Source organism: Notolepis coatsorum (assembly GCF_963971535.1).
Source record: "Notolepis coatsorum genome assembly, chromosome: 4".
NCBI lineage: Eukaryota > Metazoa > Chordata > Actinopteri > Aulopiformes > Paralepididae > Notolepis > Notolepis coatsorum.
This window is the reverse complement of record NC_140168.1, coordinates 91320362-91346845: the sequence shown is the minus strand read 5'-3', so window position 1 is coordinate 91346845 and position 26484 is coordinate 91320362. Positions and strand designations below refer to the sequence as shown.

Here is a 26484-nt window from a genome sequence, read left to right as displayed (position 1 = left end):
CGATTGGTGAGTGAGAAAGGCCCCTAAGAGAAACAGTCCTAGTGGACTAAGAGAGAACAGCCCTAACCACACTACCATCATGTCCATGTCTTTTCCACAAAAAGACACACAGTTTAGGTCTTTGAGAGGTGCATGTAGCCGTCCCAAGGTTAAAAACAAAAGGTGACCGAGCCTTTGCGGTGGCTGCCCCTAAATTGTGGACCAGTCTCCCACTACAAATGATGTCTGACCAGACCCTAGAGATTTTAAAAGCACAACTGAAGACTCACCTGTTTTCATTGGCACTTTGGTTGGTTTTTAAATGTGCCATTAAAAAAAGTTGACCTTGACCTAGCCTCCACAGAGAGAGCCTAGGAACCGACAGATACCCACAATGCCTTGTGACAGATACCCACAATGCCTTGTGTGCAGTCCAACACAGAGCAGGGTTTACATGCACAATAAACTGGCAGTAAGCAGAGACGGCAGTACTGAGCTGGTGAATGCCTTTACCCAGTCCACAAACCTTTTATTGAGTTTATTAAGTATTCCTTTTTATTTTTAATTTTTACGCATAGTCTGGGGGTGGGGCTTGTAAAGAAGCATTTCACTGCCACTGTGCATGTAAACATAATGTGTATGTGACAAACACCCTTTGATCAACAGTTTCCCATGATGAGATTTACACCACAAACATGCTGTCACCACCAAATAATCTAATAATCTAGGTACACTTCTGTCGTTGACCTTGACACGACAAGCCTGTCTGTGGCTGCCCACTGCTTCCGAGTGGTTATCTGGTTAGGATGGGTCAATTAGTGAACTATAACTTATCTTAACCTGTAGCAAACACTGTTTGATATAGACCATTGTATCATATACGTTTTGCCTCTAGGAAATTGGTGTGTGTATGCATGCGTGATGCGTGTGTCATACTTGAAGAAGGTCTGTGCTTGGTGCAGGTCAGGGGTGATCAAGAGAAAGTCATCCACCAGTCTCATCAGACACCTAGAAAGGACAGGAAAGAGAGAGAGATACAGAGAGACAGAGGAGATGACAGGAAAGAGAGAGGAGAGACAGAAAGAGAGAGACAGATGAGAGGACAGGAAAGAGAGATGACATAGAAAGAGAGCGGAGAGAGAGAGAGAGAGAGAGACAGAGAAAGAGAGAGGGGAGAGGACAGGAAAGAGAGAGGAGAGACAGAGAGAGAGAGAGAGAGAGAGAGAGAGAGAGAGAGAGAGAGAGAGAGAGAGAGAGAGAGAGAGAGGGGGAACCACACACAAAGTGAGTTGCAATAATGCAAGACTGCCCTCTACTGTTTATAGCAGGCATTACATCCAAAGCCACTGAAGTCTATCCATGGGTCCGATTATAACTCCTGTTGGCATACAACAAATTCGTGTTTCCGCGTTCTGGTTTTGCGCTCTGATTGGCCACGCGCGTTTCTGGTCATGTGACAGGTGTGCCAATCGTGGGACGGCAAGTTCTGCGCCTATTTCCGGGTCTAACAGCCTGAAAACTACCCAACGCCTAGTTTATCACTGGTTAAGCTTAGGCGACTCTTTCGCAGTTGGTTAAGGTTAGAGTTTGGAATCAGGGCAGGTGTTCTATCGCCATGCTCTAAGACGAACTCTAACCAACTTCGAAAGAGCGCCTAAACTTAACCATCCATAAAACTTGCAGTCCCACGATTGGCGCACATGTCACATGACCAGAAACGCGTGTGGGCAATCAGAGACGCGGAAACACGAATTTGTTGTGGAAAGTATTCAGGCGGCAGGGACAGATGGAAGTGGGGATTTTTGCAATCGATTATCGTCATTGTTCGGACTGCATAATCAATTATTCTATGTTTGGTGACTTTTATCAGCCAACTACACGTTACATTAGTAAGTATAAGCATAGCCATCATAGCATTATCCTTTCCACATAATTCAATATACTTAAAGGAACATGCCAACATTTTGGGAAATTAGCTTACCGTCTTCTCCAGAGAGAGACAAGTAGAAAGCCATCTGGCTGCACGTTAGCCTAGCTTAGCACAATGAATGGAAGCGGACATGTACGGGTAGCCTATGCATTGTCCAACTAACACCTCTCCCGAAGGCTAGCCGGTCATGTCCACTTCCATTCATTGTGCTAAACTATTACAGGTGTGGAAGCACAGGGATAGCCTTAATTTCCATAAAAATGACACATTAAAAGATAAAAATATATATTGTCCAGTTAAAAGTTTGAGATGAGAAAAAGGGTCGATTGTGAAGAGTGTGATCATCCCTCCTTCCTCACCCTCCTCTCTCAGAGGTGTGTTTGAACAGGACGTTCTCCATGTGGCCGTAACAGAGACAGCACAGCAGGGAGGAGACGACGGAGCCCTGGGGAATTCCACGGCACTGACGGAACATCCTGGAACAGACACAGCGATAGTTAGCCATCACACACACCACCAATTCCTGGTATATCTATCTATCTGTCTGTCTGTCTGTCTGTCGTGTGGTAGTGAAATGGTTAACCTTCTGTATTGTCGCAGTGAAAGGGTTAACCCTTTGGTAGTGTGGCAGTGAAAGGGTTAACCTTCTGTATTGTCGCAGTGAAAGGGTTAACCCTTTGGTAGTGTGGCAGTGAAAGGGTTAACCTTCTGTATTGTCGCAGTGAAAGGGTTAACCCTTTGGTAGTGTGGCAGTGAAAGGGTTAACCTTCTGTATTGTTGCAGTGAAAGGGTTAACCCTTTGGTAGTGTGGCAGTGAAAGGGTTAACCTTCTGTATTGTCGCAGTGAAAGGGTTAACCCTTTGGTAGTGTGGCAGTGAAAGGGTTAACCTTCTGTATTGTCGCAGTGAAAGGGTTAACCCTTTGGTAGTGTGGCAGTGAAAGGGTTAACATTCTGTATTGTCGCAGTGAAAGGGTTAACCCTTTGGTAGTGTGGTAGTGAAAGGGTTCAACTGCAAGGCATGGCCGGGGTTGAACGTGCAAACAAGTGGAACATGTTTTTCAACTGATTTTACCCCGTAATCCATTCGACGCCTGCCGACACCTCTGTAATAATTAATTATTCAGGTATAATTGGCCTGTAGTCTTCCCTCCAGCCTGTGTCTGCAGCCGTCCTCCCTTTTGAGCATCCGTCCCCTGCCATGAAGACCCTCTTTTTCCTGTTTAGTACGTTTTGAACGTCCTCGAGTATTTCTCCGCTGTGAGCGTTTCCAGGGTTAGTTCAGCTTAGTTAATGTTAGCAGCTAACGTTATATTTCGTATTGCATCGCGTCCCGCTCTGAGCCTTACGAGATACTTCTATCTCCTGTGATACCTAATGTATCTCCCACGAATAAAAAACACATGCACCCCACCTGTATGGGGCCCCGCCCCTTATGGTGGCACCACCCATATAACCATGACTCTGGTCATGAAACACCCTTCCTCTATTTTCGTCCCAGCGTATTGGATGCGTGCACCATACGAGCTAGCGGAATGAAAAGATTAAGGAAGATTAATAATGTTGAGGGCTTACCGGAGAGTTGTTTTTCCCTGGATTCTCCGGAGCTTGTTTCGGCGACACATGAGACCTATGCTGGTGGTTCCTCGGCTGACGGCGACGGACCGAGGGGCAGCGTACAAGGTTTGGCTAACAGGTCGGCTTGTACAAAGGTGAGGTCTGTGTCAGTAGGCGTCAATGTCGGTGTTGGTCGTGCTGTGGAGTATGTTTCGGCACCAGGGCCGGGGCGGCTTGGCGATCGTTCCACTGTAGTGGGCGATGTCTTGGCGATCCTGGAACATGCTGTTGACGCTAATGCTAATGCTACTGCTAATGCTACTGCTGCTTCTTCTGCTAACGCTGATGTTGACGCTGGAATGTCTAATAATCCCCGCCGCGGGATTCCGCTTTTCCCTCCTCTTGCCAGCTTCATTGATGAAGGTCAGTCGGTGGTGGGTGTGGGGGGGTTCGCTGAGCTCTATTTACCTTTTTTGCGGGTGAAGGGGCTGACGACGGGGTGCAGCCCGGGGGTACCTTGGCTAAGTAGCCAGGTAGCTTCTTTTTTGTGCCCAGGCGGGGATGAACGACGTTCCGCCCGGCCGTTGCTTGATAGCATGTCGGCTCGGAGGGTGGCAGTATGGACGAATGAGTGGTATACTGCTGCAGGATGGCATTTAGCGGCGGCCAGTGTTGTGGCTCAGCTGGCTACTTTCCTATCCAAGATGGCGTCGGGTTGTAGGTCTTTGGGTCCAACCGACACTATGAACGTGATTCATGTTTGTGGTGTTATAGAGATCTTGACTCAGTCGCAAGCTATAACTGCGGGGAGGATTCGGATGCTATCGACTTTGGTTGTTAGGCATGTTTGGTTGGAGCAGTCTCCTCTTGGGGAAGAGGATAGGTTTTCTCTCCTCACGACTCCTTTTTCCACAGATAGTCTTTTTGGGCGTTCTGTGGAGGCGCAGGCGGTTTTTGATTCGGGTCCTACACCGCCTCACGCTGTGCAGCCAGGGGTGGGAGCACGGTCTCGTCAACGACTGTGGCGAGATCCTCGACAGGCGGCCATGTTTCCCCCGCCAGTGGTGCCCTGGTTGGAGAATCGACAGGGTTTCGCAAGGCCGACAGTCTTGGCGGCCGAGGGATCGGCCATTTTGGGTGATTTCGGGGTTGGTAAACCACCCCGTCGTCATTTTGCCGCGAGCAGCCCGCTCCCCGTTCAGTCCGCTTTCTGTTACCCTCAGAAGCGGGGCTCTGAGTGTTCTCCTTTGGCTGCGGGCCGCGAACCTTCTTTGAAGCGTATGCGGCCCCATTCTTCACTTCTCATGGAGACAGGGGCTGACACCCAGTTGATGGCTGAGCCTGGGTCTGTCCGTGAGAATGTTCCGTCGTCGCGTGGTTCCTACACCGCAGGTTGTGGGTGGGTGGAACCTGGTGTTACAGCTGCCACTAGCTCCAGTGGTCAGCAGGGGGACTCGGTGCCTCTTCTGTTGAATGCTCAGCAGGGGTTACCCCGGCTTCGCCCTCGCCAGGCGGGGTATCGCGCTGTTGCCTCCCACTCCCGTCAAACCGGCAGTGGTCTGCAAAGGAGAGGCTGGCGTGATTTGAGTGGTAGCAATATCACTGCAGGGCTTCGGCGTGTAGGAGCCCATGGGGTCCTCAGGCCTTGCGTGTCTGGCTGCGGAACGGCTCCTCAGCGTGTGCTGGAGGGGTGTTCAGGGGGTGAGTGTGTGTCCACAAGTTTGATGACCGCTCCTCCCGTATCAAACCGGCCCTTTCTGTCGGGGTCCCCCCTTGGGTGCTTTGCACGACGGGGGGGACCGGGCCAATTATCTGCTGTTCCTTGCGGCCCAGCGTCAGTTGACGGCGGGGGCGCTGTGGGATTATATTCACATATGGCGACGGGAATGTCCCTTGAATCGGTGGATGAGGAGAACGTTAGAGGCGGGGCTGGTTTTGCAGTTTGCGCGGCCCCATCCTCCGTTCTCAGGTTTGGTGCCGACCCTATTGTTAGGGTCGGGCGCGGTGACAGCCCTGGCCGACGAGATCCAATCTCTGTTGGCGAAGCAGGCCGTCGTTGTGGTCCCGAGAGAGGACGCAATGTCAGGCGTCTACTCCCGTTATTTTCTGGTGCCCAAGAAAACTGGGGGGGTCAGACCTATACTGAATCTGTCCATGTTCAATCGGTTGATTGTAGTGAGACCGTTCAGGATGTTGACCGTCCGACTCCTTCTGCTTGCTGTCAGGAGGGGGGACTGGTTCACCTCCATAGACCTGAAGGATGCGTATTTTCACATACCCATTTTCCCTCCTCACAGGAAGTTCCTACGGTTCCTGTTTCAGGGCGTAGCGTACGAGTACCACAGAATGCCGTTCGGTTATTCTCTGGCTCCCCGCACATTCACCAAGTGCGTGGCGGCTGCTCTGGGGCCTTTACGTCGTCGGGGGATACGAGTTCTGTTCTATCTCGACGACATTCTGCTCCTCAGCCGTTCAGAGGAGGTTGCCAGGTCTCATACTCGACTGGTGGTGGAATTCCTCACCAGCCTGGGTTTTGCTGTGAATTGGAAGAAGAGTACCCCTCTTCCCAGTCAACAGGTGGAGTACTTGGGCTTGACATTGAGGTCGAAGCCCATGCTTGCGACCCTCTCGGAGCAGCGTCGGGGGGATCTCCGTCACGCGCTCGGGGGTTTCCGTCTGGGAGGGACGGTTACGGCGCTGCAGGTGATGCGTCTGCTGGGCCTTATGTCGGCGGCCCACACGGTGGTTCCTCTTGGCCTCCTCTTTATGAGGCGGATACAGAGGTGGTTTCTCTCTTTGAGAATAGATCCGGTGTGGGGCAAAGGGAGACGGTTGACGGTTCCTTTGTCGATATGGGGGGATCTCGCCCACTGGGGGAGGCTGGGTATCCTCTCCGCTGGGGTCCCCATGGGCAGCAGTGGCTCCCACGTCACGGTTTTCACCGACGCCTCTCTCACAGGTTGGGGAGGGGCGTTTCGGACCCACGCAGTGGGGGGCAGCTGGACGGGTCATGCCGACCCGGCTGTCCTGCATATCAATGTGTTGGAGTTGAAGGCGGTCCTCCTGGTCCTCAAACGGCTCGGCCACCTGGTGGTAGGCGAACACGTTTTGATCAGGACGGACAATGTGACGGCGGCGGCGTATATCAACAGGCAGGGTGGGACTCGTTCCGCCCGCCTGCTCCGGGTGGCGCGCAAACTGTTGCTATGGGCATCCCGCAGGCTGCGCAGTCTGCGGGCGCTCCACGTTCCTGGTACGGAAAATGTGGCGGCGGATATAATGTCTCGGGGACGAGTGGGAACTCCGCCCCGACATAGTCGGACAGATCTGGGATCGGTTCGGGAAGGCCTCGGTAGATCTGTTTGCGTGCCGACGTTCTCACAAGTGCCCCTTGTGGTTCTCGCTCAGTCGAGCGGATCATCCCCCCTTGGGGGTGGATGCCTTCTCGACCTTTCCATGGCCGCCCGGTCTTCTGTACGCCTTCCCTCCTGTACAGCTGTTGAGTCAGCTGTTGGAGCGGATACGGAGGGAGCGCAGGACGGTGATCTTGGTCGCGCCGGACCGGGGCACGTCAGTGTGGTTCCCGGTCTTAATCCAGCTTCTGGTCGCTCCTCCTTGGGTCATTCCGTGGTCAGCGACGGCCCTCTCGCAGCACAACGGAGTGCTTGTCCAGCCTCCGGTGTTGGGTCAACGCCTGGTGGTGTGGCTGGTGGGAGGGTGAGTCTGGAGAGGATGGATCCCGCAGTGGTTGATACCATCCGGTGTGCGCATGCTCCCTCCACTGTCGCGGTTTACGCGGGCGGGTGGCGTGCGTTCCAAGAATGGTGTAAGGGGGGGGGCTGGGACCCAGTCTCCTGCCCCCTGGATGCCGTTCTGGGTTATCTCCAGTCTCTTCTTGGTAGGCTGTCGGCTTGGTATATGCGGCAGCTATATCCTCCTGTCATGAGGGTTTTGAGGGGACTGTTTTGTTCAGCCACCCTCTTGTGAAGCGTTTCCTGCTTGGCGCTCGACGCGTTAAGCCGGTGCAACGCTCCTTGGCTCCGACTTGGGATCTTCAATTGGTCCTCGGTCGGTTGTCCTTGGCCCCGTTTGAGCCGCTCGAGCAGGCGCCGTTGGAACGGCTGTCTTTCAAGACCGCGTTCCTACTGGCTGTCACTTCCGCTAAACGCGTGGGTGAGCTCTGTGCTCTCTCGGTACGTCCAGAGTGCCTGTCTTTTCGGACCGATTGCGGTGCCACTCTGCGACCTAATCCTGCTTTCGTGCCTAAGAATATCCGGAGTTCCTTCCGCTCCCGGGATATTGTGGTTCAGGCTTTTCGTCCTCCTCCTCACGCTAGTGAATTAGATGCGGGCCTTCACCTGTCATGTCCAGTCCGTGCTTTGGGGATTTACCTCAGCCGTACTCAGGGCTTCAGGGTTACCGACCAGCTTTTTGTCTGTTACGGTGGGGCTCGTGCTGGTAAGGCACTGTCGAAGCAGCGCCTGTCCCGTTGGTTGTGCGAGGGTATTGCCCTCTGCTACACGTTGGCTGGGCAGGATCCCCCTGGGGGCGTCAGGGCGCACTCCACTCGTGGGGTGGCTGCCTCTGCCGCTCTCCTGGGTGGGGCCTCGGTGGAGGACATCTGTGCTGCAGCTTCTTGGTCCTCACCGGGCCCCTTTGTAAGGTTTTACCTCGTGGACATGACCGGGGGTTCTGTCTCCCAGGCGGTTCTGGGGTCTGTGGCCTTTCCTGCTTCCCGTCCTTTGGTCGGGTAGCAGGAGTGTATGGGTATGGGCCGCAGTGTGTTGAGTCACACGTGGTTCCGCCTGTACGGTGTGTTCAAGGGGTTCTGGCTCCCTCTTGTTCGCATTCAGGTGGAGTTGACTGCGCCCCCCCTTCGTTAGGAAGGATGGGGTGACAGGGCTCCCCGCACCCCTTGATGTGGGCTTACGGGTCCTCAGGGGGTACATCTGTCGGGTCTCGCGCCCGCTCTTCCCCATTATCTCGTAAGGCTCAGAGCAGGACGCGATGCAATACGAAATATAACGATAGGTTATGTAGATAACCTAGTTATATTAGTATTGGCTAAGCGTCCCGCTCTGCGCGCCCTGAGTTCCCTCTTGAGGGATCTTTTCCTGGGACGGGTTTTTGGCGAGGAAGGGTGTTTCATGACCAGAGTCATGGTTATATGGGTGGTGCCACCATAAGGGGCGAGGCCCCATACAGGTGGGGTGCATGTGTTTTTTATTCGTGGGAGATACATTAGGTATCACAGGAGATAGAAGTATCTCGTAAGGCTCAGAGCGGGACGCTTAGCCAATACTAATATAACTAGGTTATCTACATAACCTATCGTTAGTTTAGGTACGTTAAGACGCATTGGACCCGTGGCTCGCAGAGTTTTCACTGCACATTAGAAACAGCGCGATTCGCGAGAGGAGTTGTCACAGGGCTGTCGAACACAGGGCTGAATAGCTTGATGGTCTGTGTCTATTATGAAATGACAATTGGGCATCATTTAAGGTCTGCGCTGGTCTGTGTCTATTATGAAATGACAATTATACATCAATATTATTTTTTCTTTTTGACGGTGAATAGCACCATGCTAACATTGACCAAAAGCGAAAAGATGCCACTGAGCTCATTCAGCACCTTCTTGAGATCAAGTGTACTAAAAGGAAAACATGGTTGGCCTTCCTTTGTCTGCGGCTGGTGTGAGCTGGATAGTGTAGTTTTATGACATTTTTCGACGTCCATCAAAAGCCCTGGGTCTCCTCTTTCTTAGGACTACAACTATTCAATGACGGGTGTCGTAAATTAAATTGATCAAAATGACCCGTATAAGCATTACAGGAGGGATCAAAATCATCTAGCGGTTTCTGGAAAAGGCCATAGGAGAATTCAGTCAAAGGCTAACAGTGCAACCTTTCACCCTTCACCTAGCAGCTATAGGAAAAAGCCCAGAGTACCATAAAAATAAGAACAGATCAAATGGCAAACAAATGAAACCTCTTTCCCCACACAACAAAGTGGGATGGAGGGCCCAATACTTAACTTTAAGTCAGGCCTGAAGGCCGGCACCAGAGTTCTGTTTACTTTAGCTAAGCAGTCCAAACAGACCTTTCTGGAATACCCACTGTTAGGTTGAGTGGGTACTATATTTCCATCTGTATGAGGGTCGAATTCAGGGACACTTGGGTAAATCATTCGAAAAGGAAACTAGTTCACATCCCCTCTGTAAGGTCACCTGGTAACGAGCCGAAAATAGTCATGTCACTTCCTTATTGGTCAGGGAACCCAGTTCTTTCGTGTTAAGCCAATTAGAACAGGTACAGGAGTCTCCGTTCTGTGACATCACGGGGCAGAGACTCGACCACTGGGCGGGGTTTGGGTGATTCCTATATTTACCACAGATCTGAGACATGAAAAAAAGAACGCACGGAGACCAGCAGACCACGTCGACGCACGGAGAGCATCATCTTGAGACGACCCCCAAAACCTACGCTGAAAACCTATCCAATCAAGACGTGCTGCAGATGCTGATTAGACATAGAAAAGTTGACAAGAACTTTAAGCTGTTTGGATCTTCCAATAAACGACGGCCAGACTGTCTTTGTACCTTTAGCGCCTGGCTCCGACTCCAAATCATTTATAAGACAATTGAACAGAACGTGTGAGTACAACAGCAGAGATACTATAGAGATCCACTATACGATCCTAAGACTTTAGTAGATAGATTCATTGAAAATACACGTTAATCTGGAGCCGTTTTCCCGAGCTGGAAAATCCACTATACCATCCTTCGAAGACAAGATCTCTCGGTGAGCAGAGCAACGACGTTTTCAACGACTGTCTACACTCTACGGACATCCAAACGACGGCGGAGAATAACGGTAAGTTGCACCAAGGGAGATGAATTTAGGAGGGTGGAATTTGGGCAGCTGTGAATCGTGGGTTGTAACGGAGCGAATAATGACATCAGAGCGGCCGAGATTTGGTTCCAGTTCTCACAAGACTGGACTGGTATCGGCCGTTGTGATGAAGAGTTAAACGCTGGGGACAGAGGAGAAGACGCGGGCAGTTGGAACAGGACGCAATCATAAATGTAATAGACTAGATTGTGTTCGTTCGGCCGCGTCGTCAAAGAGGTTGTTGCTTTTTCCGTGCCATCATTTGCGGACTTCACTCTTAGAATCGGCACGTATAAACAGACGAGTTTAAAAAGACGTTTTCATACAGATCTGTTATATGGTGATCCGACGCAATCTGCTTATAGAATTCGCCTATTAGTGCGAATTCTTAAGGAGGCATTCGGTCGATTGGGGGAGAGACGAAGGAGCTCCTAAAGACGACGCTGGATGTGAAGATTGAGAGGTTGAGAAGAGGGGTGGTGGGGGAGAAAAGTAACCCTTGATATAAAGCACTTGTGCACTGGGGGGTTATAAAGATCTGCGCTTATGTTCGAACTAAAAACTGCACTTAGAAGCGATGAGGCATTATATAAGGACTTTGGTATGTAACAATGTATATATGTTGTTTAGATGAAATAGGATGACACATGCATGGTATCATGGCTATAATCAAACGTACGTCATCATAACACTAAACGTTGCGGATTACTATATTACAACCAATACGGAATAAAGCCGGTATATACCCGGGAAACTACTGCTATACAAAGCAGGGCTAATACATGCTAAGCTACGTTGCAAGCTAACGGGGAATGCTTGGGGCTAATAATGTTTAGTACGACTGATGTGTTGGATTGACGGAACTTATAGCTTCATCCATGGTGGCTGAAAGGCTACCAAATGATGCTGCATGATGTACAAGGTTAACCAGTGCTAAGAATGATTATGTTGCTGGATGGAAGTATGAGTGTAACTGTGTGGATGAGAGAGGATGTGTGTGAATGAGTCTGCTAGAGGTTATGGAGTGGATGCCGGTATTTTTTGTATCATTATGATAACTCTAGGGACGGGTACGGCCGCAGGGACACCATAGCACTGTCCGCAAGAACGTCGTACATACCGTATGGACGCTGCGTTGCGATATCGAATGAATTGAGTGAATGGCGAGTGAGATGGAACCAAAAGGATGTGTCACGTTATTTGAATTTTTTTTAAATCAGTGGTAATGAGGTCGTGGTTGAATGTGGTAAAGATCAGCTTTGAGGAATAAATGGCAGATCGCGGCCACCACTGATGACGTCACTAGGAGCATCTGCTTGGTGGGGGCCTAGAGGGGGTGCGTTAGATTTGAAATACGGGGCTGGATCGGGAGCGTTAGATTTAAAATACGGAGCCGGCCGGGGCCGGACGGGCGTGCAAACGAGAAAATGATACTGTAAGGTTTATGAACGAATGCTTAATAAATTTAAAATTATGTTATAAAGTATGACTGGGTTGTGCAAAACGTCGCGATGTGTTGTGCTGCTCAAATCAACAGGTTAGTGGGCCGTATAGGAAACGCTATTGTAAGGGGCTAGGCTAAGCTAACTAGCCGTGCTAGGCTGATCGAGCGATAGCAACATTGAGCTAAGCTAATGGGGCAAACGGTATTAAGCTAATGGTGTTAGCAGTGGACAGCAAACTATGCTAAAAATGCTAAGCTAACTATGCTAACATGCTAAAGCTACCTGTGCTAACAATGTTGCATGCTGGGAGTCTCGGGGAATATCGCGTGATACTATTTTGGCTGACAGCGAGACCTTGTGTGTGTAAACGTGACGTAAGCATGTGGCGACGTCTCGCGGGAAGCCATCCTTAATGGCGGACTACGATTCGGTACAGGGAATTCTGGGAATTGGGGTTAAAATTGAGTGGGCACGTGGGCTGGCGTTGTGGAGGTGTGGCTGCGTAATGACGCACGTATTGTTAGAAGGTTGGGGGCGCCTCCTGCAGGATGTTTGGGGGTACTGTGGTGCAATAGGGGTGATGTGCGAAAAAGGGCAGCAGGGGGCGATATTGTCTTAGGAATAAATATAGCCTATTGTTCCCACAGGCCCCCTGGTATAAATGTGTGGGGTGCTTTCAAATCTGTTGCCCTGGTGTGCTCCCTCAAGAAACCCCCCCTCCCTCTCCTCTCCTCTCCCTCCTTCCCCCTTCCCCCCCTCTCCTCTCCTCTCCCCTCCTCTCCTCTCCCCTCCTCTCCTCTCCTCTCCTCTCCCTCCCTCCTTCCCTCTCCCCCCCTCTCCTCTCCTCTCCCTCCCTCCTTCCCTCTCCCCCCTCTCTCCTCTCCTCTCCCCTCCCTCCTTTCCTCCCTCCCTCCCTTCCTCCCTCCCTCTCCTTTCCTCCCTCCTTCCTCCCTCCCTCCTTGAACCCCCCTCCCCTCCCTCCTAGGAGTACCCCCCCCTCCCTACTCCTTCCTCCCTCCCCCCTCCTCCCTCCCTCCTTCCCTCTCCCCCCCTCTCCCTCCCACTCCTTTCCTCTCCCTCCCTCTCCCTCCCTCTCCTCTCCTCTCCTCCCTCCCTCCCTTCCTCCCTCCCTTTCCCTTCCTTCCCCAGGAGTACCCCCCTCCCTACAGTGATGCACCCTCCCCCCCTTTCCCTAGGTGCCTCCCTCCCCTCCCTTCCTAGTGTCTCGTTCCCTCATTCCCGTTTATACTATGGTATATGCCCCCCGCCCCGCTGTAGGATTGAGATATCAGTTCTCTCCATGAAGTGGTGTGAGACCCCGTGCGGAAATAGTGCGCTTTTTTGCCCCCCCCCCCCCCCACACGCTGTTTCCTGTCCGAGCTCCTTTCCTAGGTACGTCACTCCCTCCCTTGTGGTATACTCCCTCACGGGATGTTCCCTCCTTTCCTGTCTAGCATGACGTACTCTGGTCTTGCCGGGTCTCCTCTCCTCTGGGGAAATTGGGTGTGCTCCCTCCCTCCCGGGCCTTTCCCAGTGTGTGTCCCCATCCCCGGCCCGGGGGCGCTTTCCCACCCCCTCTCTTCCACTCTCCTGTTAGGGATATATTGGAGGGTTGGTTAGGGGGAGAATAGACCGGGGTTATGTGTTGTATGGTGAACAGTTTGTAATGAGGGATGTTGTTGGCTGTTGTCTGTGGGGCGTTGCAGGGAGAGTGGGAAAACGCGCAGCAGGAGGAGGGAAGCAGGGATAACGCGGAGGAGAGCGGGCCGGTAAAAGGATGGTTGGTTTGTCTAGGCGTGCGGAGTGCGTAGTGCGTGTTGGTGTTGGGCACTCTGGTGACGGTGTTCTTGTTATTTACGGCAGGAGTTTTGTATTATTTTTCGCCCCAGCGGCCGGAGCTTATAAATATAGATGTGGACAAGCGGGAATTGCGTGAGCCTCACACGAATGTGTTTATAAAAATAGCAAGGGAAGTGGCGAAAAGTGCGAATAAGTCTGATTGTTATGTGTGCGGCCTAGCACCGGAGTCTGCTGCAGCCGGTTTACCGCTTATGGCCCACCCAGTCACTGAGTGTCATAACTCTGTGTTGAGGGGATTTAATTTGCCTTTCCTATGTAAGGGAGTAAGTGAGGGGAGGATGGAGGCGTATCATAAGACGGGGCGGTTGCTAGGGGGTGAGACGGGGCAGGCTAGTTTGGATGTTAGGCCTATTCCGGTGGCAGTTAGGCCGGAGGAGTTTACAAGATGTGAGGACGGCGAGAATGGTGTGTATGTGGGCACGCTGGGGAATTGTGTAGGGGGGGTGAGCCTGGGGGCTGCAAAGGTGGCTGCACGGGCTCCCCCAGGTACGTATTGGATTTGTGGTGAGAATGCGTATGCAGCGTTGCCGGCGGGTTGGAAAGGAAGATGTGCGTTGGGGTATCTGGTGCCGGCAATGAGGGTAACGGATGTCTTGCCGACGCACCCTGGGGCGAGGAAGACGCGGGCTGTGAGTGCGGATCGTTTTTTCAGGGTGGCGCTTCCTGCGTATGGGACGTATGCTAATATGAAGGAGATTGATCGTTTGGCTGCATTATTTGAGGACATGGCGGCCACAACAACAAAGGGGTTTAGCCTAGAAAATGAGGAGATGCGGTCGTTGAGATTAATGGAGATGCAGACAAGGGCGGCTATGGATTTTTTGTTGGCAGCTTCGGGGGGTACGTGTGCGTTGATTGGTCAGGAATGCTGCACATATGTGCCCGAAAATGATGAGATAGGGATGCCGGACGTGATAGCACATTTGAGGAACATTACGAGGGATATCCATGACTCTCGGGTGAGTTCGTGGGAGGATTGGGGTCAGGAGCAGTTGGGGTATATAGGTTGGGTGATAGTTAAATACGTTCTCTATGCAGTGGTGATATTTGTGATATTGGTTGTGTGTGTGTCGGTGATTAGAGCATGCTTTGGGTATCTGATTAGGACTCTCTGCGCAGCCGGTCCGGTGGTGGAGAAGTCACTCCGCTCGGCTGCACCTGTTATGGCTAAGATAATGGCGGTAGAGGAGAATGACGAAGGGGGCCGAGCGGAGGTGGGCGTTCCGTTGGTGCCGAGGTACCATGAGTACGCCCTGTCTGTCATTTTTTGATCTGGACTGCTGGACAGTCTGGGTCGATGGGTGGGGGATGGGGTGTGCAGGGGGGTATGGTGCTGGGGGGACGTGCCTGGGGATATTGTAAAAGTAATGTTGTTTTTGTGAATGAGTTTTGTTTCCATAAGTAGGTACACGGAGAAGGAATGGGTTGAGAGTTGTTAGGTCCCTGGGGTCTGGTGCTGAGTCTGTACGGTTATGCATGACCGTTTAGCAGGGCACTGGGCTTCCTGGGGTTAGTGACAAGGTGGGGTGCCTGGGCGTTAACTACCTTGTACCTGTGGTGAGGTTATCCTGTCCTCTGTGGGGAGTCTGTAATGGACGCTTCGGAAAACAGAGGGTGGGGCCTCGCGGCGTGCAGGGAGTGATGTCGGAAGGTGCGTAAAAACAAATGTTAGTGGACACGTGTCTGAGGAGGACAAATGTCCACTGGGGGGAAGTAGTATTGAAAAATGGAAACAAGATGATTGAATGGAATGTGTAATCAAGATGGTGACACTAATCAAAGAATTTTGTGATTTTCGAGGTGAAACAGAATATTGGAGCGGGACCACAGGGAAAACATCGGAAAGCGGAAAATCAACGAAGGAGGGATCAACATAGAAGCGGAAATAAGGGAGTAGACACCGGAAACGCAAACACCACTGTCAATCACAACATCTCTCAAAAATTTGAAAGAATTGTATGATTTAAGTAAAGGATTATTCATACTGTTGATAAGAAATCTCTCAAAAATTAGATGTGGTATGAATATTAGATAGAAGATATATTCATACTGAAAAAACGCATGCAAGAAATGGACGCCTTATCAAAATTCGCTCGGGAAGCTGAGAGAAGGAAGAGTATGGTTGAGGACAGTTCAACTGTCAATAAGGAGGCCCTGCCGACAGAGGAGCTAGCTCCCATCCTGATCACTCCCCAGGCCCCTAAAAGGACAATAGTCATCTCCCAAAGAGCAACTGAGGTAAATATAGCACCTCCACCTTATGCTAGCAGGAATAAGGAACCAATCTACCCTATCCTGCCTATGATAGACATGGATAGCCAATACGAGATAACCAACAATAGTGGCCGTAGAACAGAGATGGGACGGGCAGTGACAACAATCACCCTAACGCCTGAAGCAGACGAAACAGAGGGGGAGAGAAGAAGGGAGCGAGACGTTCAGTCCCACAGTATTCCTTATCCCAGGGCGGCGAAGAGATATCAAGACGAAGAGAGACATCGATGCATACATGTACCGCTCACTGCCGCACAGAAAGACATACTCTGGGCGGAAGGAGAGGGACGCCGAAGCGACGACATCAGGGCTTGGGATGACCAAATAGAAAGTCTATACGATAGAGATCTCAGCCCCAGAAGAGACTATCCCCAGGGAAAGTCAAGACAAGCTCCCATCCGGCGTCGGCTCTCCCCCCCCGCAACCCGCAAATACGGGGAAGACACAGGGGACGAGGAACAGACATGGGAGCCCCCGAACAGGTACCAGGAGAAAGACAGAGAACGAGAGGAAGAGGAGAGAAAGAACAGACCCCTCAGAGAAGTGACGCCGAAGAGGTTACCTGCTCCAAAATTCACTACACCACTCTCCGTGCCCGCACCTACCCTCGAAGAAAGAGACCAGCTGCAGAAACTGACGGCTACCATGGAGGAATTAAATCGACGACATCATGGAATGAGTAAGGAAAACCGAGAGATGGAAGCACAGATACAGTCCTACCACGATGACCAAGACACTGAGTCCGAGGGATACAAAGCAAGCACCGAACGCTGGAGAAGGGGCACCACAGCACGACAAGAATTGGAAGAACAAATGACAAAAGCAAAGGATGAAATCAAAGCGTTGAAAAGGTCGGAAGAAAAAAGAGTGACCAGATCCAGTACCCGAGAGCCTACGGTCAACATACAACCCTTGATGATAAGACATCAGGGATTGGAGTACCAGCCATGGAATGCTTCAGACATGTCCCAAATATCGGAGAAGTTGCCCTCCCTCCAGAATGGGGCTTTTCCATGGATTGCCAAGCTGGAGGAAATAATGGTAGGCCAACAGCTGGCTATCGGCGATGTCAAGCGACTACTCTCTCACAAAGTAGGAGTCGCTGGCATGGAAGAACTACTAACCAAGGCTGCCTTGGTGCGGTATGTAGTGTCTGGAGCCCACGACCAGGACCTCTTCGCCGCTCACCGAGGAGCACTGTGGCGGGTCCTGCGGGAGACCTATCACACCCTGATGCATCCAGATAAGATCCACATTGGTGCGTTGGGACCTGATACCCCCCCCAGAGAGTATGTGGCACAAGCCTACGCCACCTGGAGAGACATGACCGGCCAAGACCCTGCACAAAATCCAATGGGAGAGGCGATGCTAAGAGAGAAAATACAGAAGGGCCTCTCCAATGAGGTGAGACAAAAACTGAACGAAGTGGTGTGCCTGGGAAGCCTTCCGTTAAATGCATACCTGGAGAACGTGAGCCATCAAGTGGAGCTGCACAGGAAGAAGGAACAACAGGCCAAAGACAAAGAAACGGCAAGTCAGCGAAAGCTCATGTACCAACAGCCGGTCGAGGCAGTCAAGATGGTAGAGTACCTCCAAGCCCTGGTACAAGCCACACCACCCAGAGCCGAGACGGGGAATAGTGGACAACTGAACAACCAGGAAACAGCACAGCCCACCAAACAGGAAGCACCGGCACCCACTCAACAACAAAATCAGAGGGGATCAAACGGGCAGTCACAACGAGGAAATGGACAGCAAAGAAGTGGACCCCTGGAATGGCCAGCGTCAGCGGAGTGTTGGCATTGTGGAGAAATCGGACATTTCGCCCGGAACTGTGAAAAAGGATGGCGAAGCCAAGGACCCAGCAGCAGGGGTCGAGGAAATAACAGAGGAGGTGGCCGAAGAGGTTATGGCCGATCCCAGGAGCAGTGGTACGGACCCAACCAATACCAGAACCAAGACCAGATGCAAGACCAGAACCAGCAACAGAACAGGGGCCCAGTGAATCCGTCCAGAGGGCCGGAACAGGAGTTCTGACGAGGCCCAGAGAGTTCAATGGGGGGGTGCCAGCTGTCATTGTCACACTTAAGGGAGGAACCGATAGTGCACGTAGCGGTGAATAATAAATCTGTCAGGATGATGGCAGACACCGGGGCGGCGTACACTGTGGTCCAACCTAAAGATGCGACACACCTGCCCATGTCCAGTCGATATGTACGGACCATTGGATTTGAAGGGATAAAGAAGCTGATTCCAGTGACAGAGCCTGTCACCCTGAAGTACAGAGGCAAAGAGGCGACGGTTTCCATCTTGGTCTCTGACACCGCACCCATTGGCTTACTGGGCAGAGACGGCCTTGGTATGTTGGGGATGAACATTCTATGCACTTGACATAGTTCCCTCTGTTCTTCTCAAATAAGTATTTCCCACAACTGGCCCCAGCATCCTCTCTATCATTAACACCTCCCTAATCACTGGTACCGTTCCAACCTGCTTCAAACAAGCAGTGGTCCAGCCCCTTCTGAAAAAACCCAACCTAGACTCCACCCAGCTCAATAACTACAGGCCAATCTCCAAGCTCCCATTCCTATCAAAGGTCCTTGAAAAGGCTATTCTCTCTCAGCTGTCTCCCTACCTGCACTTGAATAACATCCTGGACACATTTCAGTCAGGTTTCAGAGCCAACCACAGCACAGAATCTGCCCTGCTTAAGGTCACCAATGACCTGCTCCTCACTACAGACAACCGGGACTGCGCTGTCCTTATGCTCTTAGATCTCAGTGCAGCTTTCGATACAATAGACCATGCTATCCTCATTGACCGTCTCCACCAAGCAGTTGGTGTCAGTGGCACAGCCCTATCATGGTTCACCTCCTACCTCAGTGACAGAAGCTTTTCCGTTAACATCGGAAACTGCTCCTCCCCCTCTGCCTCTCTCTCTTGCGGGGTTCCACAAGGCTCCATCCTTGGCCCTATCCTATTCTCCCTATACATGCTGCCCCTTGGTCTGATAATTAAAAAACACAACATCTCTTTCCATTTTTATGCTGACGACACTCAGGTCTATCTCCCCATGAAACCCAACAATACAAACAATCCTGACAGTCTTCATTCCTGCCTAGACGACATCAAATGCTGGATGGCACACAATTTTCTACAACTCAATCACTCAAAATGTGAAATCCTCCTTTTCGGCCCTCCAAACCAAACCAATGTCATTGCCAGCAGCCTGGGTAACCTGTCTCCCCTAGTCAAGCCCTTTGTTAAAAACCTGGGCGTGCTCTTTGACCCCGAGTTTTCCTTCAATAGGCAGGTAAACTCGGTGGTGAAGGGATGCTTTTTCCAGCTCCGGTCCATAGCCAAGATCAAGGCCATTCTCTCCCCCTCAGACCTGGAAAGAATAATTCACGCCTTCATATCCTCACGCTTAGGCCTAACAAAAATAATAGTTGGTTTCAGGTTGCCGACCGACCCTGCCGATTTAGGTGCGACCCAATATATTTTATGAGTTTTAAAAAAAAAATTATATATAAAAAAAAAAAAAAATCCGATTTTTTTTTTTTTTTTTTTTAATAAAGTTTCATAGAAATCTTAGTCAAACATTTAGTATTATGGATATTAAACATGCTGGCAGAGTACATGCATCCATGTTGTTGTGAACATTTTAATTAAATAAAGAAATTCCCTATCCATAGTCGCCGTGGGAAAGAATAAAATAAAAAAATAAAATAAAATAAATTCCCTACCTACCCATGGCCAAACTGACAACCAACCTGAAACCAACTATTAATTTTGTTAGGCCTTAGACTACTGTAACTCCCTGTACCTGGGGCTAAATAAATCCACCATAGCCCGTCTACAACTCCCCCAAAACGCTGCCGCTAGACTGCTCACAGGTACCCGGAAGAGAGCTCACATCACCCCTGTACTTGCCTCCCTCCACTGGCTCCCGGTGCGCTTTAGAATAGACTTCAAGGTCCTCTTAATGGTGTACAAAGCCCTAAATGGTAAAGCCCCTGCTTACCTAGCAGACCTCCTTACCCCCTATACCAACGCCAGGGCCCTCAGATCGGCTGATAAGGGTCTCCTAACCACTCGTAGGTCCAACTTCAAGTCTAGGGGGGGACGTGCTTTTGCGGTCGCAGCCCCTGACCTCTGGAACAGCATCCCCATGTCCATCAAATCTGCCCCCTCCATCGAGTCTTTTAAATCAAAACTCAAAACCCACCTATATCGCCTGGCCTTCCCTGACTCACTTTGACTCTTGCCGTACTTATTGACGTGTTGTTCTGTTTTTCCTTTGTCTATCCGTTGATTTTATTTTGTTTCTCTGTTTATTTTATACTTTTCTTTGTACTTAGCTTAGCCATGTGAAGCACTTTGGTTGACAAGCGTCATGTTTAAACGTGCTATACAAATACATTTGATTGATTGATTGATTGATGCACGCCGGATGGTTGTGTGATCGACGTCCCAGAAGACCAATATTATGAAATGATGCAAAGAACAGACCCCCGACCCCCGGAAGTATACTGGTTGGGGAACCTAAGCCAGGAATTGCTCGGACCAGCGTTGGAATGGGAGACCTTCATCACCGTCAATATGCCAGCGGCAAAGAACCCAGAGACACCATACCATTGCACCCTACAGTACTATAAAGATGCGGATGAAAGACAAGCCGAGGAGTGGATGAGAAATCAACCAGAGGAGGTGCAGCTCAACGCCACCAGCATAGTGATGGGTCCCCAAGGAGCAGCAATACGGCTTGCACGGAGCAACTATCTGCAAAAGGAACACGAGATCACAGACAGCGTTCCCCACGTGACGCTAAAAGTGACCGACTCGTGCGACCAACAACACATCGGAAGGATGATGAAAGAGGCAGAAGGAATAAAGTTCGAACAGACGACGGAGAACCGACTCATATGGATAAGCCCGGACAAACGGTTCATCAAGATAATGATTCAAGGCACAGGGATGGGACGTCCCCAGACGGTGCAGCTGTCACAGGAGACAGTAGAAGAAACCCCCCAGAAATTGAGCCTCCAGGAGGAGATGATGGGGGCCATACCGGAAGTGCTGTGGTCAAAACATAGCACCGACATTGGACTGATCAAATCTGCTCAACCAGTGAGGGTGGAGCTTAGACCAGGAGCAACCCTGCCCTGGAAAAGTCAGTACCCACTGAAGGAAAAAGCGGTGGCCGGAATTGAGCCACAAATCAAAGGACTTCTAGAAGCCGGAGTACTACGAAAGACAAAGAGCCCCAAGAGCAACACGCCGTTGCTGCCAGTGGAGAAACCTGACACCTCGTACCGTCTGGTACACGACTTGAGGGCCGTCAATGAGGTTTTAATTGACTATCCCGCCGATGTCCCAGATCCCCACACACTACTGACATTCATCCCGCCGCAAGCTGAGTATTTTACGGTTATAGATTTGTGTAGCGCCTATTTTAGCGTACCTTTGAGCAAAGAGTGCCAGCATTTTTTTGGTTTTACCTATAAGAATGAGCATTATGAGTACACTAGGCTCCCACAGGGATTAAAGCATTCCCCACACATCTTTAACAAGATCTTGAGAGAGGATCTGGACGGGTTAGACCTGAGATTAAAATCCAGAGTCATTCAGTATATGGACGATATTATCTTGTGTGCCGACGATCAGACAACATGTCACAAGGAATCTATCGAACTATTGCAACTACTAGCAGAGAAGGGACACAAGGTGTCTTTGAAAAAATTGCAGTACTGTCAACCTAAAGTAGCATATCTAGGTCAAACGATTTCAAAAGGCCATCGAGCTATTACAGAGGAACATTTGGTGGCTATTAAGAAAGCTCCAAAGCCAGTGACTGTAAGACAGATGATGATGTTTTTGGGAATCGTCGGGTATAGTTCCACTTGGGTGGAGAATTATACAGAACTAGTAGGGCCTTTAAGAGCTATGATAAAAGTTTGCGGAAATGATAAGTTGAGTGCTAAAGTAACCTGGACTGAGGAGGGCCTGAGGGCATTTGAGACCATAAAGACCCGTATGTTAGCTGCCCCGGCCTTGACTTTGCCTGATTATACCAAGCAGTTCATACTATATGTCTCTTCCTCTTCAGATCAGAGGTATGCATGCGCAGTACTGGCACAAAACACCGGAGTGGGGATCCATCCACAACCAATAGGATACTACTCCATCGCCTATTCAGAGGTGGAAATGGGAATGCCTCCGTGCTACCGAGATTGCGCCGGAGTCTTCCTGATGTACGAGAAAGCTGCAAGTATCATGATGGGGTATCCAGTCAATATTATGGTAGGACATGCGATCCAAAATTTGTTGGAATCTGGTAAATCTGCACTAACGATACCCCGTCTGAAAAATTATTACAGGATTTTGGAACAGGAAGATGTTACTTTGACTAGGTGTTCCATAGTGAACCCAGCGCAGACCCTTCCTAAGCCTGAGGATGGAGAACCTCACGACTGTGTGGAGGCCGCTGAGAGGTACTCCAGACTTAGAGCTGACTTGCAGGCTTTCCCGTTTAGCAGTCCTGATTTGGAACTATGGACAGATGGCTCATGTTACAGAGTTGGAGAGGACCTAAAAGCAGGTTACTCTGTAGTAAAATCACAAGGTGATGGGTTTGTCGTAGCAAAGGCCGAAGCCTTGACACAACCCTGTTCAGCTCAGCTGGCGGAACTAGTCGCTCTGACTGAAGCGTGCAAAATGGCAGAAGGCAAGAGCTGTAATATCTACACGGATAGTAGCTACGCACAGAATATCAGTTTTCTCTACGGAGCGGTGTGGAAAGGGCGAGGTTTTAAGAGAGCAGATGGTACCGCCATAAGACACTGTAGTCAGATAACCGATTTGTTGCAAGCAATAATGAAACCCAAACAAATCGCGATTATCAAATGTGCTGCCCATCAGTCTGATGAGTCTAAGGTGACCAGAGGTAACAACATGGCGGATGTTGCTGCCAAGCAAGTGACAGGTGCGGACAGAGCAGGTAAGGTATTGGTTATCACACATGAGGTGGAGTTGGAAGATAAGATTACTTACAAAGATGTTTTGACCTTTCAGGAAGAGGCGAGTCAGGTGGAGAGAAATCTCTGGTCAGCAAGGGGGGCTAGTAGAGATGGGACAGGTTTGTGGCGGAACCATGAAGGACTTGTGGTTGCACCAACTGGCCTGGTCGGACTGCTGATCCAAACTGCGCATGAGTTCTGTCATGCACACCGGAGAGAGGTGAGTAGAAAAATAGAAGAGTATGGGTTTTGGGCGCCAAACCTGCTACGGCAGATTGATTGTGTAATAAGTAGATGTGCAATTTGCTTGAAGAACAATGCACGCAGAGGGATCGTTGTGTCTCCGGGACACATCCCCACCCCAAATGGCCCAATGAGAGAACTTGTGATTGACTATGTAGACATGATAAAACCGATTAACCAAAAAAGGTACATTCTTGTCGTGGTGTGTCGATTTTCAAAGTGGGTGGAGGCTTGCGCGACTAAACATAAGGATGCTGCCTCAGTGGCTAAGTTCTTATGCCGTGAGATAGTAAGCCGTTACGGAATTCCCGATAGAATCGCGTCGGACAATGGAAAAGAGTTTGTAGACAAAACTGTACGTTTAGTACTCCAACAGATGGGGATAAAACAGCGTTTCGGGTCCGTTTACCACCCTCAGAGCCAGGGGGCTGTGGAACGCATGAACGGGGTACTTAAGAACAAATTGGTTAAGATCTGTCAACACACCGGTCTAAGCTGGCTGAGCGCGTTACCGTTAGCATTGATGGCTTGTAGATCTAGCGAGATCCGGGGCCTGCGTTTAACTCCGCACGAAATGTTGTTTGGCCGATGTATGGTTGTGCCCGGATTGCGCGCAGCAGGAAAAGGTCCGAGTTTGGATATTCTAGACCACGAGATGCGTGAGTACGTGAAGTACATGTCAAAGCTCCACGGGGCAATCTATGATTATGTCTCTAGTAAACGAGAGACAGAGGAGGAGGAGGATAGGCGGAATGTTCCCCAGATAGTACCAGGGGACTACGTTTATGTCAAAGTGTTCAGACGCAAGTGGTATGGCGCGCGGCGGGAAGGACCGTACGAGGTCGTAAGAGCTACGGAAAGAGCGCTACAGGTAAAAGGATCTTCAATGTGGTTTCACCTTTCGCATTGCGTAAAAGCCCTGCAAGATGGGCAAGAATTGGAATCCGAACCCCTGTTCATTGATCAAGAACAGGAGGAAAGGCACGACGAAGGGGAAAATGAAGACGATTATGGAGAACCAGATAGGAGCGAACATGATGGTCCCGCTAGGGGAAATGAAGGATTTTTGCAGGAGCCAGACAGAGGAGATCATGAATTGTAATTAGGGCTGTCAGTTTATCGCGTTAATTAGATTAATTAATTACACAGCAAATTAACGCGTTATGAAAATTAACTCAAAATTAATTACATTTTTTTTTTTTTTTTTTTTAATAATATTTTTTTCCAAAGTCAAGAAGAAACAGCGTCACGTGACTACGGCGGTATGGCACGGTAGTTCGCTCTCGTAAGTGACAGACCAATTAAGTTATTATTTCACCTCTAAAGAAAGAAAAATCCGCGCAACTTCAGGAAAAGGTTTCAATACACTAGATGTGTGAATGACACGTCCTGGCAACCGTGCAGAGACAAGACTGTTGTCTAAGAAACGTGAAATCGATTGGCGTTCTGCCAAACAAATTATGTCAGACAAAGACACCCCTGCTTGGGCGTCGCACCTAATTGCGGAGGTATCTATCATCAAAGATTCATTCCAGCTAAGGTTTGATGAGCTCAGTGAATCGATCAACGGAGTAAAGAAGGACACACGGGCTATTCTGCAAAGAATATCCAACGCGGAGAACCGTATCGGAGCGGTAGAAGACCAGATGGCCGTAGACGGCAAAACTTTGAAAGACCTGACGGGAGACGTGGACTACTTGAAAACCAAATTAACCTACATGGAAGCGCAGAGCAAGAGAAATAACATCGTATTGGTCGGCCTGAAAGAGGGAGAGGAAGCCGGTGACCCGAATAATATGATTAATGGCATTCTGAGATACATCCTGGATTTAAAGGACACTGACCAGGTACCAGAGGTAGAAAGGCACCATCGGACTCTCCGACCCAGACCAGACCCATCGGCACCTCCTCGCCCGTACATTATACGGCTGCTGAGATGGAACGACAGGCAGGACATCTTGAGAGCCGCGGGGAAGAAAAAGAAGCTGACATGGGGAGGAAGGCCGCTTCACGCATTCCAGGATCTACCCGTGGAAATTAAAAAGCAGCGCGCCGGTTATACCGACATCAAGAAGAAATTGTGGGACGCGGATGTCCGTAATGGTATACTGTACCCTGCGAGGCTGATAGTCACCATCGACGGCGAAACATCCATCTATAATAACCCCACGGATGCAGCGAAAGGATTGAAGATCAAGCTTCCTAATATTTTTGGTTAATGGACAGAGCATAGAGGTATGACACGCCCACCACTCACTGACAGTTGACAGTTGACAGTAGACATGACAACTGAGTTATTTAGTGTGGGTGATGACTTGAGCAAGATCCCGTGCAAGGTATGCAATGAACATTAAGGGCAGCCTCTTTCATTATACTGTTTATTATTATAATACATTTTTTTTTGGTTTGTGTGTATGTATGTATATATATATTATTTTGTTTTCTGAGGTTATGTATTGCACTGCCCCTATAGTAATAATTTCGGATGCACGGATCATGCATTTAATTAAGGACATGGTCTGATCACTGCGTGCGGATAACTGTGTTTATCAGTTTGTTCACGGACAGGGGATGGACACAGGTTCTATCTCCCTTATATTATGTGTGTGCCCTTTTATTGGCACTTCTTGTATGGTTTGTTATGTGTTTTGTGTGTATTTCCCCTTGTTGGTGCAGACCATTGATAACTTCAACATATATTCAGTATTTTCCTTTTTATCCAACCTTTTCAACAAGCTAAAGCGCAATATAATTTTTGATGGCCACAATTAACATGATTAGTTGGAATGTAAACGGGGTTTCAAATAAAACAAAGAGATATAAAGTCATTAGTCATTTGAAATCCCTGGACTGTGATGTTGCGATGTTGCAGGAGACACATTTGAAGGATGAGGACTCTATTAAGTTGAGACAGAGATGGGTAGGCCAGGCCTACTCAGCACCAGGTACCGGGGCATCTAGGGGCGTCAGTATTTTAATAGCAAAACGACTGACGTTTAGACTATCTCAAAAAATTATTGACAAGGATGGCAGGTTTATCATTCTATCAGGTTTTTTACAAAATACTAAATGCACATTAGTAAATGTCTATGCACCCAATATTGGTCAGGCCGAATTTCTATCCAAATTGAGTGTGGCATTATCTCATTTTGCGGCAGACCATATTTATTTAGGAGGTGATCTCAACCTAGTTAGTGACCCGGCAGTGGATAGATCGGGCCACCCACTCATATCAGATGGTGCATTGTCAGCAGCGCTCAATGAGTTGCAGGTATCTCTGGCTTTGACA

The 26484-nt window shown here is 49.8% G+C and overlaps 1 protein-coding gene across 1 annotated transcript in view; it reads right to left on the bottom strand.

Moving 5' to 3' along the window:
- tert (telomerase reverse transcriptase) overlaps window positions 1-26484 on the bottom strand; it is a 155036-nt gene that overhangs the window by 65585 nt on the left and 62967 nt on the right. Inside the window, exons 10-11 of the mRNA XM_084312955.1 lie at window positions 2269-2385; window positions 916-987 (exon numbers count right to left, since the gene is read on the bottom strand). Of these exons, the coding sequence (XP_084169081.1) occupies window positions 916-987; window positions 2269-2385 (189 nt within the window). The remainder of the gene's footprint in view (window positions 1-915; window positions 988-2268; window positions 2386-26484) is intronic.